General features: G+C 44.7%; 1 protein-coding gene and 1 long non-coding RNA gene across 3 annotated transcripts in view; one reads left to right on the forward strand and one right to left on the reverse strand.

Moving 5' to 3' along the window:
• LOC144680666 (uncharacterized) overlaps nt 1-19,395 on the reverse strand; it is a 475,346-nt gene that overhangs the window by 416,442 nt on the left and 39,509 nt on the right. The gene's annotated exons all lie outside the window — the stretch shown is intronic.
• myom2b (myomesin 2b) overlaps nt 1-19,395 on the forward strand; it is a 175,737-nt gene that overhangs the window by 123,782 nt on the left and 32,560 nt on the right. The window contains exons 36-38 of one of the 2 annotated variants that reach the window (XM_078541894.1): nt 188-210; nt 341-396; nt 6,676-6,891. In XM_078541894.1, the coding sequence (XP_078398020.1) occupies nt 188-210; nt 341-396; nt 6,676-6,891 (295 nt within the window). Of the gene's footprint in view, nt 1-187; nt 211-340; nt 397-6,675; nt 7,805-19,395 lie in introns of those variants that run through there. The other variant, XM_078541896.1, reaches the window with a different exon arrangement.

A 19,395-nucleotide genomic window follows, 5' to 3' on the forward strand; every position in this document is an offset into this window, starting at 1 on the left:
TTCAATTTCAGATTTGTTCAATTTCAGAATGCTTTCAAATGGAATTATTGCATACAACACAATTTCTCTGTGCAGTCCGTCCACTAACCTTTGTCTTTGTCAGCTGCAAGTACGATGGCATAAATGTTATAATGTCCTTGAGTTTAAACAATGCAGTTGTATTAAATCTTTTAATTCTCATTTTCAGAGCTGCAGCTTTTGCAGAGAAGAGTAAGTACAGAGTCTGATTTTCCTATTTATTATAAACATTATTTCAAATTGGTGCCAAGCTCTTCATTAAATAATCCAAAAAAAGTTGTGCTTTATTTGACTTAAGTTTGCATTGATTTTCCCATTATAGATCGTGGCAAAGTACTAGGAGGATTGCCGGATGTGGTAACTATCATGGAAGGCAAGGTAAGATCAATTCATGATCTGAATCAGTTTTCACTGCTTCAGCATTATGTATTATTTTCACTCAGAGTTGTTGAAAATGCTACTTTACACTTCATGCCACCATGGCTTCAGTCCTCCTCTTAAACCTCTCCAAGAACTTTGCATTCCTTCCATTCTGGGCTCTTTCCTTCACTCCAGCACTGGTGGCCAAGCATTCAGCTGTCTGGGTGCCAAAGCCTGGAATTCCCTCCCTAAACCTTTCCACCTTACCATCTCTCTCCATCTTGACGATGCTCCTTAAAACCTCTCTTTTTGCCAAGCCTCTGCTCACCTGACCTGACATCTTTTTTGGCTGAGTCAAAATTTATCAGCTAACACTCCTATGAAGCATGTTTTACTATGTTAAAGGCGGTACTTAAATGCAAGTTGTTGTTAAAAATGCTTCTGCGCACTGCTGATGTCACACTTTCTTCAGATACCAAACAACCTTTAAACTATGGTTGCTTCTGAGCTGCATCCTTAAACAGCCAGCAGATTTCAAATGTCAAACTTCTACTGCTAACCAATGGGATTGAGGGGACAGTGGCAGCATGGATACAAAATTAGCTGAGGGGTAGAATGCAGAAAGTAGTGGTGAGCTGATGTTTTCCAGGCTATAGGGCAGTATACAGTGGTATTCCTCTTAGATCGATATGAGGATATTAAACAAAAATTAAACCCAGCAACTAAAATGATAAGCATATTGCATTCTGCAACATTGCCACACCAAACAACAATTAAAATCTGATCAGATTGTATTTACTTATATCAAACAGGCTTTATGGCCTCTGAAGGATTGGATCACTTTAAACAGTGTCACTTTAGCAGAATAACAAATTGTAACATCGGATTTACTGTGAGCAATGTCATGGGAGGTATGGAACAGTATTTGTCATTCTCAAAAACAAATTTGGAACATGCCAGAATGCCATCCTAACCCAAGGATTTTCACCTTGCCGTGGCGGAGAGGCTTGGCGTGTCCCGATGAACCCGAGAGCGATGCCGTCCGGAGCTCACGCTCCTGGTAGGGTGTCCCGTGGCAGTAGGTTGAGTAGGAGGTTCCAGACAGAATGATCCAAGAAGTCCTCAACGCAAGAGCAGGCGGAGGAGGCCTGTAGCCCCAATGGCTGCAAAGGCGGAAGAAGGCTGCAATGGGGAAGTGACCCCAGCCACCATGGTCCACCATGCCACTGAATCCGGCCTCCGTGTGGAACCCGGTTGTGCACAGAGCCCACACCATAAACTATGCCACACGCAGGACTCCGTCAGGTAAAAAGCCCTGTGGCAACGGAGGATTGGCGACAGGGGCAGGGCTGTGATACCTGGAGGCCCCCAGCCAAGATTCCATACACAGGCGGTGGATGTGTGACGGTTGTTGGGCACGTCTGTCGGGACAGGGGTGCCTTTTGTCAGCTGCGCCTGTGACTGAGCAGCCCTCTTCAGGATACCCTCTGCTCACCCCGAACTGGGAGGGGGCTAGAAGAGGTGTCCCAAAAATAGGCTATCCCATTTCTCCTGGCTGGGAAACCGCACCCAGCGGGATCACCATCTCTGCGGTCGAAGCAAGAAAAAACCAAACTTCAGAACCTGGAATGTAAGAATACTTGTTGATGACCCAAAGAGTGATTAATTGCCTGGAAAGACGAACTGCCATCGTGGCTTGGGAGCTAGCGAGGCACAACATCGACATCGCTGCTCTTAGCAAAACCCAGCTCACTGGGGAGGGGCAGCTGAGGGAGGCCAGTGGAGGGTACACCTTCTGGAAAGGGAAGTCAGACCGTGACCCCCACATCCACAGAGCCGGTTTCATCATGAGGGACAGGATAGCTGCCGCGCTTTCCAAACTCAACTGGGAGTCAATGAGAGGCTGAGGACCCTCTGCCTGCATTTCAGTCATAACCAATGTGCCACTGTCATCAGCGCATATTTAGATTTATTTTAGACTTTAGATTCCGACCATGAAGTCAAGGAAAGGTTCTACTCTGATCTTGATGGCGGCCTTGTTTCCATCCCCAGAAATGACAAGGTCATCCTCCTGGGTGACTTTAATGTCCAAATGGGACGTGACCATGAAATATGGAGTGGAACTATAGGCAAGAATGGCTTGGGGAAGGCCAATATGGTCTGATCGTGAGGAACATGGTCTTCTGCCAGAAGAACCAGTTCAAGACCACGGTGAGGCACTTGAGGTCGGGGCATTGGCACCTCCTGGACTACATCATTGCCTGATGCAGGGACCTGAGGGATGTGCTTGTCACGAAGGCCATGAAGGCTTCTGAATATTGCTGGACGGACAATCAACTTGTGCGCTCGGTGATGAACATCCGCCTGGTGCCAAGACACCAGAAGATCCAAAATGCTCCCTGGAGAAAGCTGAATGTTGCAGCATTGAAGGACCTGGGACTGTGGGAAGAGTTCCAGGCCCAGTTGCACAGTGCACTGGAGCAAGTGCCCACCACGGACGGCATTTCCATCCAGACATACTGCGAGCAACTCAAATCCACTGTCCTAGACACCTGCGCACAGACTATCAGGTTTGCACCACGACTGAGCCAGGACTGGTTAAACGCCAATGACACCGCGATCTCCTCGAGCGGAAGCGAGCAGCTTTTATCGCCTGGCAAAGTCCGCCACATACCTGGCAAATGACGGCACTGTACCACCAACTGAAGGCTGAGGTTCAGCGACGCATTCAAGACATGAAGAACAACTGGTGGGTGGAGAAAGCCCATGCGCTATGTCAGCCAGAATGACATGCGCAACTTCTTCCAGGCTACCAAGACGACTTATGGAGCCCAGTTTACTGGACAAAACCTTCCCCCATCACAGGACAGCTCCTGGTTCCTCAAGGACAAAGCCATCTGTCAGTATCGGCAGGAGCGCTTCAAAGTGCTCCTCAATTGGGACTCCACCGTATCGGAGGAGGCCCACCAAGCCATCCCACAAAACCCTGTGGAGGATACACTCGGCAATCCACCAACCATCGATGAGCTTAAGCGGGTCATCCAACAGATGAAAACCAACAAAGCTGTAGACCAGATGGTATACCCACAGAGGTCTACCATGCTGGCAGCTAACAGCTTATGTCACCACGACTCCAGTTCATCCTCCGCCTCTGGGAAGAAGAGGACATCCCCCAGGATCCCAAGAAGGGGGACAAATCTGAATGTGAAAACTCCAGGGGGATTTCCCTCCTGTCCATTGCGGCTAAGATCCTGGCCTACATCCTCCTGAACCGCTTTCGTCTGGTCGCTGAAGAGATCCTCCTGGAAACCCAGTGTGGCTTCCAACCATCCCGAGGTACTGCGGACATGGTCTTTGTGGCTGGACAGATCCAGGAAAAATGTCAGGAGCAAAACCTAGAGTTGTTCCTCGCCTTCATCGACCTGACCAAAGTGTTTTATTCTTTAAATCGTTAAACTCCATGGATCGTCCTCCAACGCTTCGGTTGCCCATTGAAGTTTGTCACCATCCTGAGACTCCTGAATGACAACATGGCCTCCACCGTCCAGAGTGGAGGATCTGAAACTGATACCTTTCACATCTGGACCAGGGTCAAACAAGGTTGTGTGATCACCTCCACCTTGTTCACCATTTACCCGACCGTCATCACCACCTCATCCGAGATGACCTACCACCTGGTATCAGCATTTGGTATCGTCTGGATGGGAAGCTCTTCAACCTTGGTTGCATCTGGGCAAAAACAAAGCTCACACCGTGGACATCCATGATCTTCAGTTTGCGGATGACTGCTGCATGATGGCTCACTCTGTACAGGACATGCAAAGGACATTGACCTCTTCAACACCTTTGTTATAAGAGGCTCGGCCTGTCCTTAAACATCACCAAGATGAAGGTCCTTCACCAACCTTCCCCAGGCCAGTTGAGCATCCCCCACGCCATTCTCATAGATGAGGTGGCTCTGGAATATGTGCAGCACTTCATTTATCTCGGCAGCCATCTCTCCCAAGGGACTACCATTGATGAGGAAGTCCAACTTCGAGTCAACTGTGCCAGCGCTGCCTTCTTCAATGTGTCTTTGACAACAGGGATCTTTGCAAGTCAACAAAGGTTCTGGTTTATAACACAAAAACAGAATTACCTGGAAAAACTCAGCAGGTCTGGCAGCATCGGTGGAGAAGAAAACAGTTGACGTTTCGAGTCCTCATGACCCTTCGCCAGAACTGAAGTATAGTTAGGAGAGAGGTGAAATATAAGCTGGTCTAAGGTGGGGGGCGGGGGGAGAGAGAAGTTGAGGGTGGGGTGGTTGTGGGGATAAGCAAGCAGTGATAGGAGCAGATAATCAAAAGATGTCACAGACAAAAGGATCAAAGAGGTGTTGAAGGTGGTGATATTATCTAAGAAAAGTGCTAATTAAGAATGGATGGCAGGACACTCAAGGTACAGCTCTAGTGGGGGTGGGGTGGAAAGACTAACAAAGTATTAGTTGTAGATTTAAAAATAATGGAAATAGGTGGGAAAAGAAGAATCTATATAAATTATTGAAAAAAAAGGAGGGGGAAGAAACGGGGTGGGGATGGGGGAGTTTAAGATCTAAAGTTGTTGAATTCAATATTCAGCCCAGAAGGCTGTAAAGTGCCTAATCGGAAGATGAGGTGCTGTTCCTCCAGTTTGCGTTGGGCTTCACTGGAACAATGCAGCAAGCCAAGGACAGACATGTGGGCAAGAGAACAGGGTGGAGTGTTAAAATGGCAAGCGACAGGGAGGTTTGGGTCTTTCTTGCGGACAGACCGCAGGTGTTCTGCAAAAGGCTGGTTGTGTTGACCACCTTCCTCCCTACTGCAGCGAAACATGGACTGTCTACCGACGCCACATGAATATCCTTGAGAGCTTCCATCAGCGGTGCTTGTGTCGAATCCTGGAGATCAAACGGGAGGACCACCAGACTAACGTGAGAGTCCTCCATGAAGCTGCATCTACCAGCATTGAAGCCCTGCTTCTGCGGAACCAACTCCAAAAGACAGGCCATTGCCCGAAAACTGCCTCCCTCAGTAGGTTCTCTCCTCACAGCTCTCCGTTAGCCAATGCTCAAAGGGCAGCCAAAGGAAAAGGTATAAGGATACACTCAAGGTCGCCCTAAAACATGGAGGCATTAACACCACTGACTGGGAGGGGAATGCTGCCAATCACTCGGCAAGGCACCACCTGGTCCATCAAAGTGCAAGCAATTTCGAGGTTCAGCAATTTGACAGCGAGGCAGAACAACAGCACCAGAGGAAGGAGAAGGAAGCCAATGGGGGGGCTGCAATTTCCACTCCCCTGCGCAACAACGTGCCCCCATTGCGGAAGAACATGTCGATCCAGAATTGGCCTCCTCAGTCATCTGAAGTCTCACCAAGCCTGACAGATGTCATCCTCAATTTTGAGGGACTGCTGCCGACGATAGTGCCATCCCTTTCCCAAGTCTCGCTGCTTACTTTATGTATAACTTTATATTTGAAGTAACAAGGGCATTCAAATGTACTGTATGTATGTCAAAGTGGAGAAAGCACAATGACCCATGTTTTCACCTTCAGCATGCTTCAGATAAGCGGTGATTGAAGCATTATTAACATTCGCTTGATTATTTTTGGAAAGAGGCTTGGTGATTTAGTTTCCTTTACACTGAATTGGTGAACTGCCTATGCTTTCCCTGTGCTGTTAGGTGACTCCCTACTTTGGGAGAGTAGGAATTCTGGCAGGATTGCCACAGCAGCACCTGAAAGATGAGGGCTGGACAGATTGGGGCATGGGATGGAGGGGAGGGGGATGACAGAGGGCAATAATAAAAGGACTGAGGACTTTGAAGATTGTCCAATAGGAGCTTCAGGTGATGCTGAAGGGATTTACCTTGCAAAACTATTCATAAAATTGCTAGACCATCTTCCAGCAATCCCTTTAACTGAGCCATGCCCTGGTCATTTCCCACTTTTGCCAGCCATGTATACTGGGTGCCACATTAATGCCAACCAAAATGATGCTGTAACCACCAATATGAAAGGACCCCGATCTGCATGCAATATTGATGCCCCTGTGTGCTCCCAGCGGGAATGTTGGCTGCTTAAATTGAAGCAGGTGAGGCTTGGATGGGATGTCGACAGTAAGTTTATTTTTGACTCACTCTCGCCTCTTTCGTGCTATGAGATGGGGTTGGTAGAGGGACGGAAAACAAGGCCTCGGCCTCCCCTCCAATGGTGTGACCATACAAACTTCTACGCTTTTGCAATTAAGCGTTAACTTACTTTTTGCTTTGTGTTTCAGACACTGAGCCTCACTTCCACTGTGTTCGGGGATCCGACTCCTGAGGTGACCTGGCTCAAGAATGACAAAGATCTCGAGTTGAATGATCACCACATTGCAACTCTTGAGCGGGGAAAATATGCTTGCTTGACCATTAAAGGCGTTACCACAGAGGATTCAGGAAAATACAGCATTAACGTCAGGAACAAATATGGCGGCGAGACAATTGATGTCACTGTAAGTGTCTATAAACATGGCGAGGAGATACCAGTGGTAAAAATGGGAGTTTAGCCACCCCCAGTGCAACCAAAGACTTCCCCACATGTAGAAGCTTCTAAACCAGCACAGCCACCTAATGGTTCAAAGGTTGGCTGAAGAAAGTAATGCAAAGATAATTCAAAATAGCAACTTACTGTAAACTCAGCTTGAACTGCAGTGAACAATTAAATTACAGGTCGAAGCTTTATGTAGTAAATAGAATTTTGATTTGGCGGTTGGAGGGGGGGGGAATCAATCTTAGTCCGTTCCTCAGTGCAACGTACAACATTTATTCATTAGATGATAAGTTTTAACCCCAAAGCGATTTAAGGGGAGATCAATCTGCTTAGGTGCTCCTAGCAAACGCTGATGATATGTGTCAGGAAAATTCGCATCCCCAGCCCATGATTTTACGTTAATATTAATTACTTTCTCACCTGGAATGGGGCGGGACCACTGAAGCACAGAATCTCCTCTTCAGTTTTTTTTTGCTAAGAGACACAAAAGGTCCTGGATGTTTACAGAGGAATGAAGTTCATCGTTGTAAGTGCGACAGCGTCAAAATAAATTGGTGAAGGTTTTGCAGAACGCATCTCTTTAACTAGTTGCAACAGTAAAATTATATTTATTTAGAGGCTCTTCTGATGTAATGGTCCTGATTCAAAATGAGGAATATACAGCAGCTAGAATCTCACGCCTGTCTGAATTAATTGTCACTTTGTTACTTCCAGGGGGCTTTAATATAGCAAATTAATATCAACCCTTGGCTAGAATTCACTCCTACTGTAACCATGTCACATGACTAATATCTACCATGTCTAATTAAGTTGCTGTGCTTCGTTTGTCATGCTTTGCACCAATAAAATGGCCTCTTATGGCAATCTCTGATGCATACTTGTATTCCTGTCTCACACTGATTTCATCACATGTCTCATAACTCCCACACCTAAAGTCATATGTTTTAAAACTGGCTGGATTATGAGATGCCATTAACAATTCCACTCTTGATTCAATGTCTGATGTAGTGGTTTAGCACTTCTTGTTTGATGTATGATTATCACCAGCAATGGAATAACAGCACCTGCACATGGAAGCAAATTTGTAAAAAAGGTTTCCCAGCCAATAGGGACTGGATGATGAAATGGCTTAATGCACCTTCAGTTTCACATGGGAATCAGCTTGAAGTCCGTGCAGACTAAAGGCACAAATGTCTCTTCCAGCTATTCACCATAAAGATTCTTTGTGAACTCAACCGAGCTCCTGGGGGCTTAGAACACAGAACTGTTCATCAGCCAACTGTTTCACTCAAATGAACACAGGATGACTGGTGCTCAGCCCAGCCATCAATGATTTACATTCAGTCATAAAGACGTGAGTGAGACTGTTTGATGATGATTCTACAGCAATCAGACATATTTGCAAAGCTTCTAATGAAGGAGCTTAGGCCAGCTAACAGCAGTACTTGAACAATGTTCAGGCATTGGCTGACTTGTGGAAGATAATATTTTCATCACATAAGCCCTTGCAGTAACCACCTCCAACAAGCAAAACTCCACCTCACTTCCCCCAAATGTGGTTTACAGGATTAAATTATGACAGGTTGTGAGATGATTTAATTTAGGCATTAAAAGGATATACATAAGAGCTATTTCTGCTGGTGGAAAATTAGAGCTGGGCTTATTTAAGGATGAAATCAGAAAGCAAATGTACAATTTCCCCCCCCTCAAAATGCTGTGGGTGCTGGATCAATTGAAATTTTTCAAGACTGGAATTGTCTTTATTAGGTAAGGATATTGATCGAAATGTAATTAATTTGATCAGTTGTGATTGAATATAATGACAGAACAGGATCAAAGGGTTGAATGGCCTACTCCTGTTCCTATGTTCTGACCATTAACAGCACCGTCATTGCTGAGTCCACCTCCATCTACATCTTGAAGTCACCACACACCACAAGCTTAACGGAAAGCAGCCAGACCAACTGCATGGCTACAAGAGCAGGTCATACACTGGATGCCTGGTGATGAGTGGTTCACCTCCTGGCCTTTCAAAGGCTCTCAACCATCTACAAGGCTTGTCAGGAGTGTGATAGAATGCTCATTACTTGCCTGGATAGATGCAGCTACAACCCCACCCAAAAAGCCCTAATAGAATACAAGACTGATTGATCAGTGCCCTGTGCCACTAGGCTCCATGCCCAGCCATTCCATTGTGTACTCTGGCTCTATTATGTGCAAGCCATAGGAGGCAATGTTGCAATGTGCCAACATTACATAGACAGCACCTCACTCCCCCATGCGATCTCCACCACTGAGAAGGACAAGAGAAACCGAATTGCAGGAACACCATCAGCAAGTAACGCACCCTCTGAATGGGACATAGCAACCCTGGATTTCAAAGATGATTGTCACAATTATCTGCTTTATCTTTGGAGGAAAATCAGTGGAACCCCCCTACACCCTCAGAGAAATTGTGGAAATGGCTGGTGTTCCTCGGGGGTTTCCTCTAATCTCCTGCCAATGCCAGATCAGGTAACTGGAGAAACCCTGTAGAATTATGGGCCGTATAGTCATTCCTTCATGATGTTAGGTGAGAAACCTCTGGAACCTGCTATCTAACACCATTGTGGGAGCAGCATTAGCACAACAGCAGCAGTGGTTTAATAAAAATGCTCATCCCTATCTTCTCGGGTCAGTCAGGGATGAGTAACGTAGGCCTGCCAGCATTAATTTGTATCCAGAGAACAAATTAAAGATTCACACTAGTGCAGTAAGACATAGCCTTCTGCAAGTTAAGATACATTGTTGAGCCAGAGTGGGCCTCACTGACCATAGCCTGAGTTACACTTGATCTTATATTAAAAACGTTGTATTTTTGAGCAGATGTCACAATAAAAGCAACTGAATTATAAGTTGGTCCTGGACTGTCAGGGGAGTGACACATAACTCCCCACTAGGCCAGAAAAGGAAATTAAATAAAAACAGGAACTGCTGGAAATGTTCAGCAGGTTATGAAAGCATCTGCGGGGAGAGAAACAAGAGTTAACGTTTCCATCAGGAAATTGAATACCTCTCTCATCACCAGACCATAAGGCATGTCCCTTTGCAAGAAAGTGCAGGAGACAATGGAGACTCCAAGGAAGAACTGGAATAAAGATATTCCTATGAGTGACCAAATCAATCTAGCAGAGCTGCTAACTAAAGCCAATCCGCACAAAACACTGGAGTTAACTGCTGGTTAATATGGTAAAACAATGGCATTACAATGGCTCTACCTCTATAAGCATGATAGATTAGATGTAGTTTGCTGAAGATATTTGGAGTTCTTCCTGCAAGAGCTTCTTGCACATGGACCCCAACATTCGCTGATTTGTTCCAGGTAGGGGTCTGGGGTGGTAGTCAGCCTTGGAATTTAAGTTCTGCTACATTTTCCCTGGCTAATCTTCCGGATTTTGAGCAGAATTATAGAGGGAAATCCAGCCTTGCACCTCTTACTTCTCTCTTTCACTTTGCTGCAATCCAATCCGAATGCATCCCCCGACCTTCCTTTCATCCAGAGATATCAAATCTCTGCTTTATTCTTGCAGTCAACATTCCCAACTTCACATCCCATTAACAAGTACTTTATGTTTCTCTGGGAATATGGAGACCAATCCATGAAATGATTCAAGAAAAGGTATACAAAGGTAATAGAAATTTTAGAGAATGACATCACAATGATTCCAAATTTCAGGTGACTGAGAGGCTATGGGATAAAGTCAATGTAATCAGAAAATAAAAGATTGAGAAGGCTTGAAATAATTAATAAGGCAGATATGAAGAGTTAATGTAGAGATCCTGACTATAGACTAAAAATGTCATTTGAATATGATGTACATATTTCTACCAGTTGTCTGTGCATCTGACATTATAGGGAGTTGGCTCACTCTGCTACATCTACTTGCATAGTAGTGTAACTCAAGGTCATGACAGTTATACCTCCTTATTGCTTGAGCTGGGTGATGACTATTTTATGAGTTCACATGTCTTTTTCCAAGGCGGCCAAGAAAATATTAGGTAAGTCAAGGGAAGACACCATTCGATAAGCTGCTTCACTTTACAATGACATATACATAATCAGATCCACTTAATTCAATCAGCACAATATATCTTCACATAATAATAAACAAAGGACTCTACACATTTCTCCACATCGGTGGGTTCCCTTACCTGAAACAAGATAACTTCTAACGATCCTCCAGCCTTTCTCATCCCTTAATCTCGATGAAAGCCTCCGCATTTTACTCCTTCAAAACCTAGCTGACATTGCAGCCTTTACTTGTACAACTTGACTGATTATTTAAGCCTTGATCTGTGGTTTTATCTCCCCCTGTTCACGGGCAGGCAGAAATTATGTGGGGAGAAATTTGATACTGTTTCACCCATTTCATATGAATACTTTAGGCTCAGAGAGGTACAAATTTCAAATGATGACCTTACATGCCCACCTCCTTGGGTGCAGACTCACATTGTGCCACACAGTGCAAGTTGAATTTCCTCTCCAAAGACTTTCCATTGCAAGTGAGCTCTATACTGATCATTGATATAAGCTACTCGATTGCTTATTGTTTAAGATCTTTGACAAAAACAACTTCCATTTAGCATATTATTCACCTTGTATCCAGGTGCTTTGTTAAATCTATGTGAATACACTTACTCTTTAAATAACATCTACCATTAATATAATTATATTCCTAAATCATTGCTGTGAAGAAATGCTAACAAGAGGCTGAATTTTCTGGCTGACGTGTGGGTGGCGGAGCCCACACGTCAACGCTTAGAATGTCGTGCCAGCGTCCCGACGTCAGCGCACGGCATCGCGATATTTAGGTGGGCGGGTGTGCTATGCAGCACGACGCAAGCCTGCCATTAATTAAAGGCCCTGTTAAGGCCCTTAACTTGGCAATTGAAGCCGATTTTGAGGAGCCTGTGCAAACTTCGGCTCGGCGCACGGGCCCAATGAGCAGGCGGGTAGGTGATTTTTTTAAAAAACCTCATCAACGGGCGGGATATGTGGGATCAGAGGGGTTGTTCATGTTTTTTCTGAAGTATTTAATGCAGAAAGTGTTTTAAACTTGCCTGTGTGATTATTACCAGTTCAGATCGATTTCCAATAGCTTTCTCCCATGTCCAGGGTGCAATAGACTGTACACATGTGGCCATCAAGGCGCCAGCAGGTGAGCCCAGTGCCTTCGTCAACAGGAAGGGCTTCCACTCCATGAACATGCAGATAGTGTGTGACCACAGGATGCAGATTCTACAAGTTTGTGCAAGGTACCCAGGCAGCTCCCACGACACCTACATCCTCAGACACTCCCAGGTGCCGGGGTTCTTCAATGCTCTGGCTCGGCTGGATGGTTGGCTGGTGGGTGACCAGGGCTAACCACTGCGAAGGTGGCTCATGATGCCAGTATGCCGTCCAATAACAGATGGTCAGGATTGCAGCGAGGGCTTCCGATAGTAGTCTGGGGATCCTGATCACGGGGAGGGGGTGTCCCATGGTGGTCTGGGAGGGTCCAATGGTGATTGGGGCTGTCCAATGGTGGCGGTGGGGAAGGAAGCAGACAGCTTGCGGAGGGGTGGGGGAGAGGATTAAGATGGGGAGGGGTGGTTAACTGGGTTGTCTTCATGGGTCTGAAAAAATGCTCCAGAATCGGAAGGTACTTACCTCATGGATTCAGCCTCTCCCATCTCCTTTCAGCTGTCGAGTTTCCAACGGCCCAGGAAACCCAGTCAACTCAGTTGAAAATAGAAACGATTGTTAAAATGAAGACAGGCAGCCTCATTATAATATTTAACTGAACACCCCATTTCCCTCCAGTGGCTTAGTCACCCTCTCCTCATACCACTCCATTAAAACCAGAAATGGGCAGGTTCGATTCCTGTTCCAAATAGTTTGCATTTTGACCTCTGACATGACTCCAAACCACCCATGTTTGGGTGTTAAAATCTAAGCCCGGTGTTGCCATAACACCTTTGCTGTAACATGCTTTAAGCACCAAAACCAGTAGATGGCATTATAAGACCACAGTCTCATGAACCTCTCTCGCTAATGTGTTATTCTAAACTGCAGGGAAATTTAAATCTGTCTTATGAAACAATCAATGGATTCAAAAATAGCATCTGCTGAGAGATAGAATTTGGTCTTTCACACAGTTAAAATCTAAGGATGGATCTAATACTGAAGTGCAACACGCACCTCATTTTTATAGCATATTCTATTGTACTAAAAAAATGCCTGCTGATCTTACGAGACATGGAACATAAAATGCCGCTTTAAAGTGGCTTTTATTATTAACAGTCTGCAACATTTCAGTAAAGATGAATGTAAAACTGTACTGCCTCTCAAACATCAGGAATTTAATATTAAAATGATTCCTATTTAAGGGACTTGGAAAGATAGCAAAAAAGCTGCATATTTCTTGGCTACCATCATGGTGCTGTTTGCAAAAAAGCATATGCCTGTAAGGTTTATTTTGCTAAAAGGTGAGGAGAGATTCTTATCTGCCTCTAAATTCTCATGCTGTCTCTCTCAGTCTCTGACTGTCATTGAGGCTGCTCTTTTCTTTAAAGTCTCTGGTTGAAGGACTGCCGCTGCTGAATTACTATTCATTCCACACAGAAAAGAACTGCAGGAGTTTTCTCTCTCTATATAAAGTGACACTGTAAATGGGCTTTCTCTTTTAGAAGATATTTCTCTTCTAAAACTAAAGACTCAGGGGGACCAGAGGGATGGTTTGCTTAATTGGAGAAGTGCAGTGACTTGGGAAAAAGTGCTGAGGTCTGAATGTTCACTTACATTTGGAAGTTTGGCTTTGTAAGGAATGGAGCCTCCACCAACAGCCGCGATCCCCACCCCGCTTAAACGGTCAGAGAGAGCAGGGATATCCCCTTGGAATGAAATTCAGCTTTCCCAATCCATGAGGGACACAAGTGTAAGAGTGGAGGCGCGGAGGGTGAACGAGGTGCATCAGCCTCTCAAGGAGGAATGAGCCCCACTAGGAAAATGGGCTGGACTCATGAGAACAATTTTAACATAGGTCCCCTTACACAGAGTGTCGGACAGGGGGGTTAGAAGGAATGAGTGGGATCTCAGCGGCTGGGGGCGGGGTGACAGGTCAAGGGCACTGACTCTGAATATAGCTGGCGGATGCTGGTGTTCCTAGCAGCATGAGGTCCTCCAACAGCTGGCAAGCTGCAGTGGGTTTAGCGCTGAAGGGCACATGAGAGCAACCCAAGTACTTACAGGCCCATCATGCAAATATTTAAATCCTTTCCATTAGAGAAACTATAGAAGAATGCCAAGAAGTTGACTGCCTGCAGAAAACTGGGCAAGTGGGTGGGATGGGGGGGTGGGGTGGGGGAAGCGGGGAGGTGTGGATGGAATGGAGGAGGACCACAATCGGGGAATCGCTGCCTGAGTTTGAAAATTATACAGCAGAAATGACATTTTGGATATATAGACAAACTTAGTGAGTATTTAAGTTGTATAACTCTAATATTGAGCCCCTGTTAAACCTTGGACTTCTAAGTTGCATGGTATTCTCAGCTAGAATCTGAAACCCTCGATATCCTGAATTAATCTTTTAATCCCTTCACTAGATTGTTACGGCCAGGTGAGCTGGGGGGGGTGGGGGTGAACTGGCTCTCCTTTATTCAGCCCCCTCAGTTGGTCACAACAAAGATTTTTAAAAATTTCTTTCCCCCGTAAATGGCTTTTCCGATCCAAATTTACTTTGAAAAAAGGAGCAAATCAAACCAGGTTTTCTTGAGTTAAAGGAAGAGTAAGTTTATTAGTTGCTAATGCAATCACACACACACACACACACAGATATCAGAAGCAAGAAAAGTTAGACTCCAAATAAAAGTTAGAAGAATATACAGTTAAGTCCTTTGCTTGCCCTTGAGGCATAGCCATTTTATAGCCTCTCCTCTACCACGATGGGGTCGTAAAATTCCACCCCTGGAGTTGAATTGAAGTTCAGGTAACTGCACTTTGCTGGAGACAATCCTAGCTTCAGAGAGAGAGCAAGAGATAGAGAGATTCCTTAATGCTTCCTTCAGCAGTTTTTCCAGATGACTTCAACGACTTCTCTATCTATCTGGCTTGGCAAAACCAGTTCTTAAACCTCCTGTTTGTATATTCCAAGAAAAAGTAACATTTAGCCAAGTCACCAATGCTGCATCAGTGAAGAGGAAAATGAACCCATTAAGATGTTTCAAACATGCAAACAAACACTTGAGTTAGGAGCAGAAGTAGTCAACTCAGCCCGTCATGCCTGCTCCACCTTTGAATAAGATCATGGTTGATCTGACTGTAGCCTCCCGCCTACCCCCGAAACCTTCCACCCCCTTGTTTAACAAGAATCTATCCACCTCTTGAAAACATTCAAAGATTCTGCTTCTACTGCCTTTTGAGGAAGGGAGTTCCAAAGACTCACTACCCTCTGAGAGAAAAAAATCTTCTCACCTCTGTATTAAATGGGCGTATTTTGCATACTGATACCTTGGCAAGCCTTTATCCTTAGCTGCTCCCAGGTTTATGGCCTGATATCCATATCAGGTCAGATAGTATTAATACATTTTACCACCTCCATCTATGATGCTCTGGTGGTATGCCTTCTTTTAGGATGGATAACACTTTCAAGCAAAGCCTCCCTCCAATGCAAGACTTCCAATAGCAGCAACACTTGATTGCTGAATAAGGTTATTCTGTGCATAATCACTTTTATCCAAAGCTGAGCTAAATCTTTGAGGACAGCCAGCAGTTCTTTATAAGTGATGCTAATGCAGGAAATGCTGTCCCTGATTTTGGCACACTCCCAGCATGTCATGTACTGAAATTTTAGAGTTCCTTCAAAATATTTAAATCTGCTGGCTTTTCACTATTAGTCGTTTGTCCCCAGTATGAGTACAGACTCCAGTAGACAGCAACCCCCAGTACACAGCAACCTCTGGTGTACAGCAATCCCAATACATAGTGATACCCTGCAGACTGTTATCCCCTGTGCACTGCAATCCCTGATGCAGCGAGATCCTCGATACACAACCATCTCCCACTACACAGAGATCTCCAATGCACCAAGATCCCCAGTCTGCTACAGTGCACTGCAACCCCCAATGCACAGTGATCCCCACTCCACAGGCATCTCTGAGCATTTCCTAGTTAAAAAAAAGCCTTGATTTATACAGTGCCTTTCACGACGACCGGACGTCTAAAAATGGTTTACAGTCAATTATGTACTTTTGAAGTATAGTCACTGTTGTAATGTACACAGCAATCTCTGACGCACAGTGATCTCCAATACGTTGCAATCCTCAGTGCAACAATTGGCCTGCATTATCGGCCTCAGTGATTTATGAATGAAAAGCACATTTCCATTGAACAAAGGCACTGAATGAAACTAATTATTCCCTTATTCAAACTTCTGCTGGACTGTTTATAAAGATTCTCTTTATTGCAGCACAAATCTTAGAACACATCACTGAGCATTTCCCAGTATCAGTACATGTATTGATGGCCTTATTGCCCAGCAGGAACTAAAGTGAACAGTTGAGCTTCAGCAGCCCCATTACTAGCCGCATCTTTTGTTCAACTTTACAGTTATATTGTCATTTATTATTTTATTGTAGATATTTTTGGTACAAAATCTCAGCTCATGTCTGCAGTCTTTGAGGACCAGTGGAACAGGTGTTCTAGTTCCTGCTATGCTATCATACCCAACCACTCACACCATCCGAGCTTATCCTTGTCAGCCTCCAATATTGGACAAACTGCACTGACCATTCAACATCATCTTAGTCGTCAATTACAGAAGTGCCATTTAAAACATATTAAGCGTGTCGACTATTTTGTGGATTCCACTACTTACCTGATTGAAGCTGTCCAAACTCCCCACTTTCCAAATGGCTTCCATAGTTGTTAACAGTGCAATCAGCGAGTGGAGACCTTGGGCAGCTTCAAACAGCTGTTCACACTACGTTCATTACTCCATTCATTCAGATGGTTCTACTGTCTACTGTGTATAGCTGGCACATGGTGATGGCACAAAGATGCCCGCTATATACTATGCTCCAAATGTTGGTAAATGTGCTGCAGCACTGGTGTGCTCCTACAGTGAGTATAGGTGGCAGTGTAGATTAACACATTGGAACAGCACTGCAGTTGGGAAACCTATTCATTTCATTCCATGTCAGTCAATGATCACTGTGTTTATTTTGCCTTAAGTGTGCAATCCTTTGAAACAACTTGATGTAGATATCTTGTCCACATAATGCTCCAGAAAATTCAATCATGCGATCTGATTTGTTTAGTAAGGGAGTGGAATTTATTACTATTTTAAAAGATGTGTAGCTAGACTTTCCTCTTCAGTTTTGCCAGCAAGCCAGCCAAATGATGGTCAAAAACTATGCATTTCCTCATCGTAAAGCAGGGGGCAAAGGATACATTTTAAAGGACCACTTTGACAAGTAACAGGCCCCAACATATGTCCTAACTATTTATGTAACCCTGGAGCTAAGAATTTGGCTATGGACAGAAGTGCAGCTGGAATTCCATCCCTAACAATGACCTGTCATCATTCTAGGATGGAAGGGAATAGAATTTCCATTCCCACTACCACTGTGCTCCCTTATTCTGTCCAAATCTATACTTGAGGTTATGCTAATGAACTAGCCATGAAAGGCAGGGCCTGGTTCCAGCTGGCCCTGTCTAGAGCCTTCCATCAGTTATTCCAGCCTGAAAGCAGAACATCTAAGCTGTTGTACAATGTGCTTGAATGCCATTGTAATGTAAAGGTGCTCAGCAGAGCAAGGGTTAATGTGGAACTGGAGAATAGCACCACACATGGTATGATGTATAGAGTCACATGGTAATGGACTGAGAGAACAGTCTAGAAAGAACACTCTCAAACCAGCCTGCATGCAAGTAACAGCAACATGCATGATAGCAACCTGGGATCTCTAAATAATTAAAGGTTAACAATAACCGGTTCATGTTTAAATGTACAAGTCTCAAGGCCTCATAATTGAGGCGCCTAAAGAAGCTAATGTACAAAATAGGCTAAAGACTTTATAAGAGGCTCTAATTAATTCTCAAATTTTGGAACAGACATTTTATGCCTCCCTGAAGATCAATTTTTCAAAGCAGTGAGAAACTGGCCCATCCAATGTCTGGCCTTCGTCCATGTTGAGTTATCTGAATTCAGACAAGAGTAGCAGTTGGGTGGCGACACTCCAGTGACCCTAGACTAAGAAGGAAAAAGATGAGGCCTGGTTCATCCTCCACATCATTCACCCCCATTGAAAATATCACATGGGAGTCAAAGAGCTGCCCAAAATTCACTGGCTAGCTCCATACATGAAAAATAGTCATTTAGGGAAATGCCAGGTTGATAGCTGTGCATACCATAGCATAACAACATCCTCGGGTAAGGAAAAGAAATACTGGAAGAAAAATAAAATAGGAACTGACAGCCATTTTATATAGAGCAAGAGAGACAATAGGACGGAGCCCATTTTTTAACTTCTTTCACAGGATGTGGGCGTTATTGGCTAGGCTAGTACTTGTTGTCCATCCCTAATTACCCTGGAGCTGCCTTCTTGAACCACTGCAGTCAATCTAGCATCGGTACACCCATAGTGCTGTTGGGAAGGAAGATCCAGGATTTTGACCCAGCGACAGTGAAGGAACAGCGATATATTTCCAAGTCAGGATAGTGAGTGACTTGGAGGGGAACTTGCAGGTGGTGGTGTTCCCACCTATCTGCTGCCCTTGCCCTTCAAGGTGGCAGAGGTCACGGGTTTGGAAGATGCTGTCTAAGGAGCCTTGGTGAGTTCCTGCAGTGCATCTTGTAGATGGTACACACTGCTGCTACTGTGTGTCAGTGGTGGTGGGAGTGAATGTTTGCAGATGTGGTGCCAATCAAATGGGTTGGTTTTTCCTGGATGGTGTTGAGCTTCTTGAGCGTTGTGGGAGCTGCACTCATTCAGGCAAGTGGAGAGTATTCCATCGCACTCCTGACTTGAGCCTTGTAGGTGGTGAACAGGCTTGGGGGAGTTAGGAGATGAGTTACTCACCTCAGAATTCCCAGCCATTGACTTGCTCTTGTAACCACAGTATTTATATGGCTAGTCCAGTTCAGTTTCTGGTCAATGTAACCCCCAGGATGTTGATAGTGAGGGATCCAGTGATGGTAATGCCATTGAATGTCAACGGGCGATGTTTGGAGTCTCTCTTGTTGGAGATGGTTATTGTCTGGCACTTGTGTGGTGGTAATGTTACTTGCCACTTATCAGCCCAAGCCTGCATGTTGTCCAGGGCACTATTCACCTCTGTTTTATTGTTCCTGATATTTCATCATCATAATGCAATACAGCAGAGTACCAGAATTACATTCACAAACACAACAAATCTTACAATACAAAGACTTATTTGTCAAATGTA

Source organism: Cetorhinus maximus, chromosome 5 (genome assembly GCF_964194155.1).
Source record: "Cetorhinus maximus chromosome 5, sCetMax3.hap1.1, whole genome shotgun sequence".
Taxonomy (NCBI): Eukaryota; Metazoa; Chordata; class Chondrichthyes; order Lamniformes; family Cetorhinidae; genus Cetorhinus; species Cetorhinus maximus.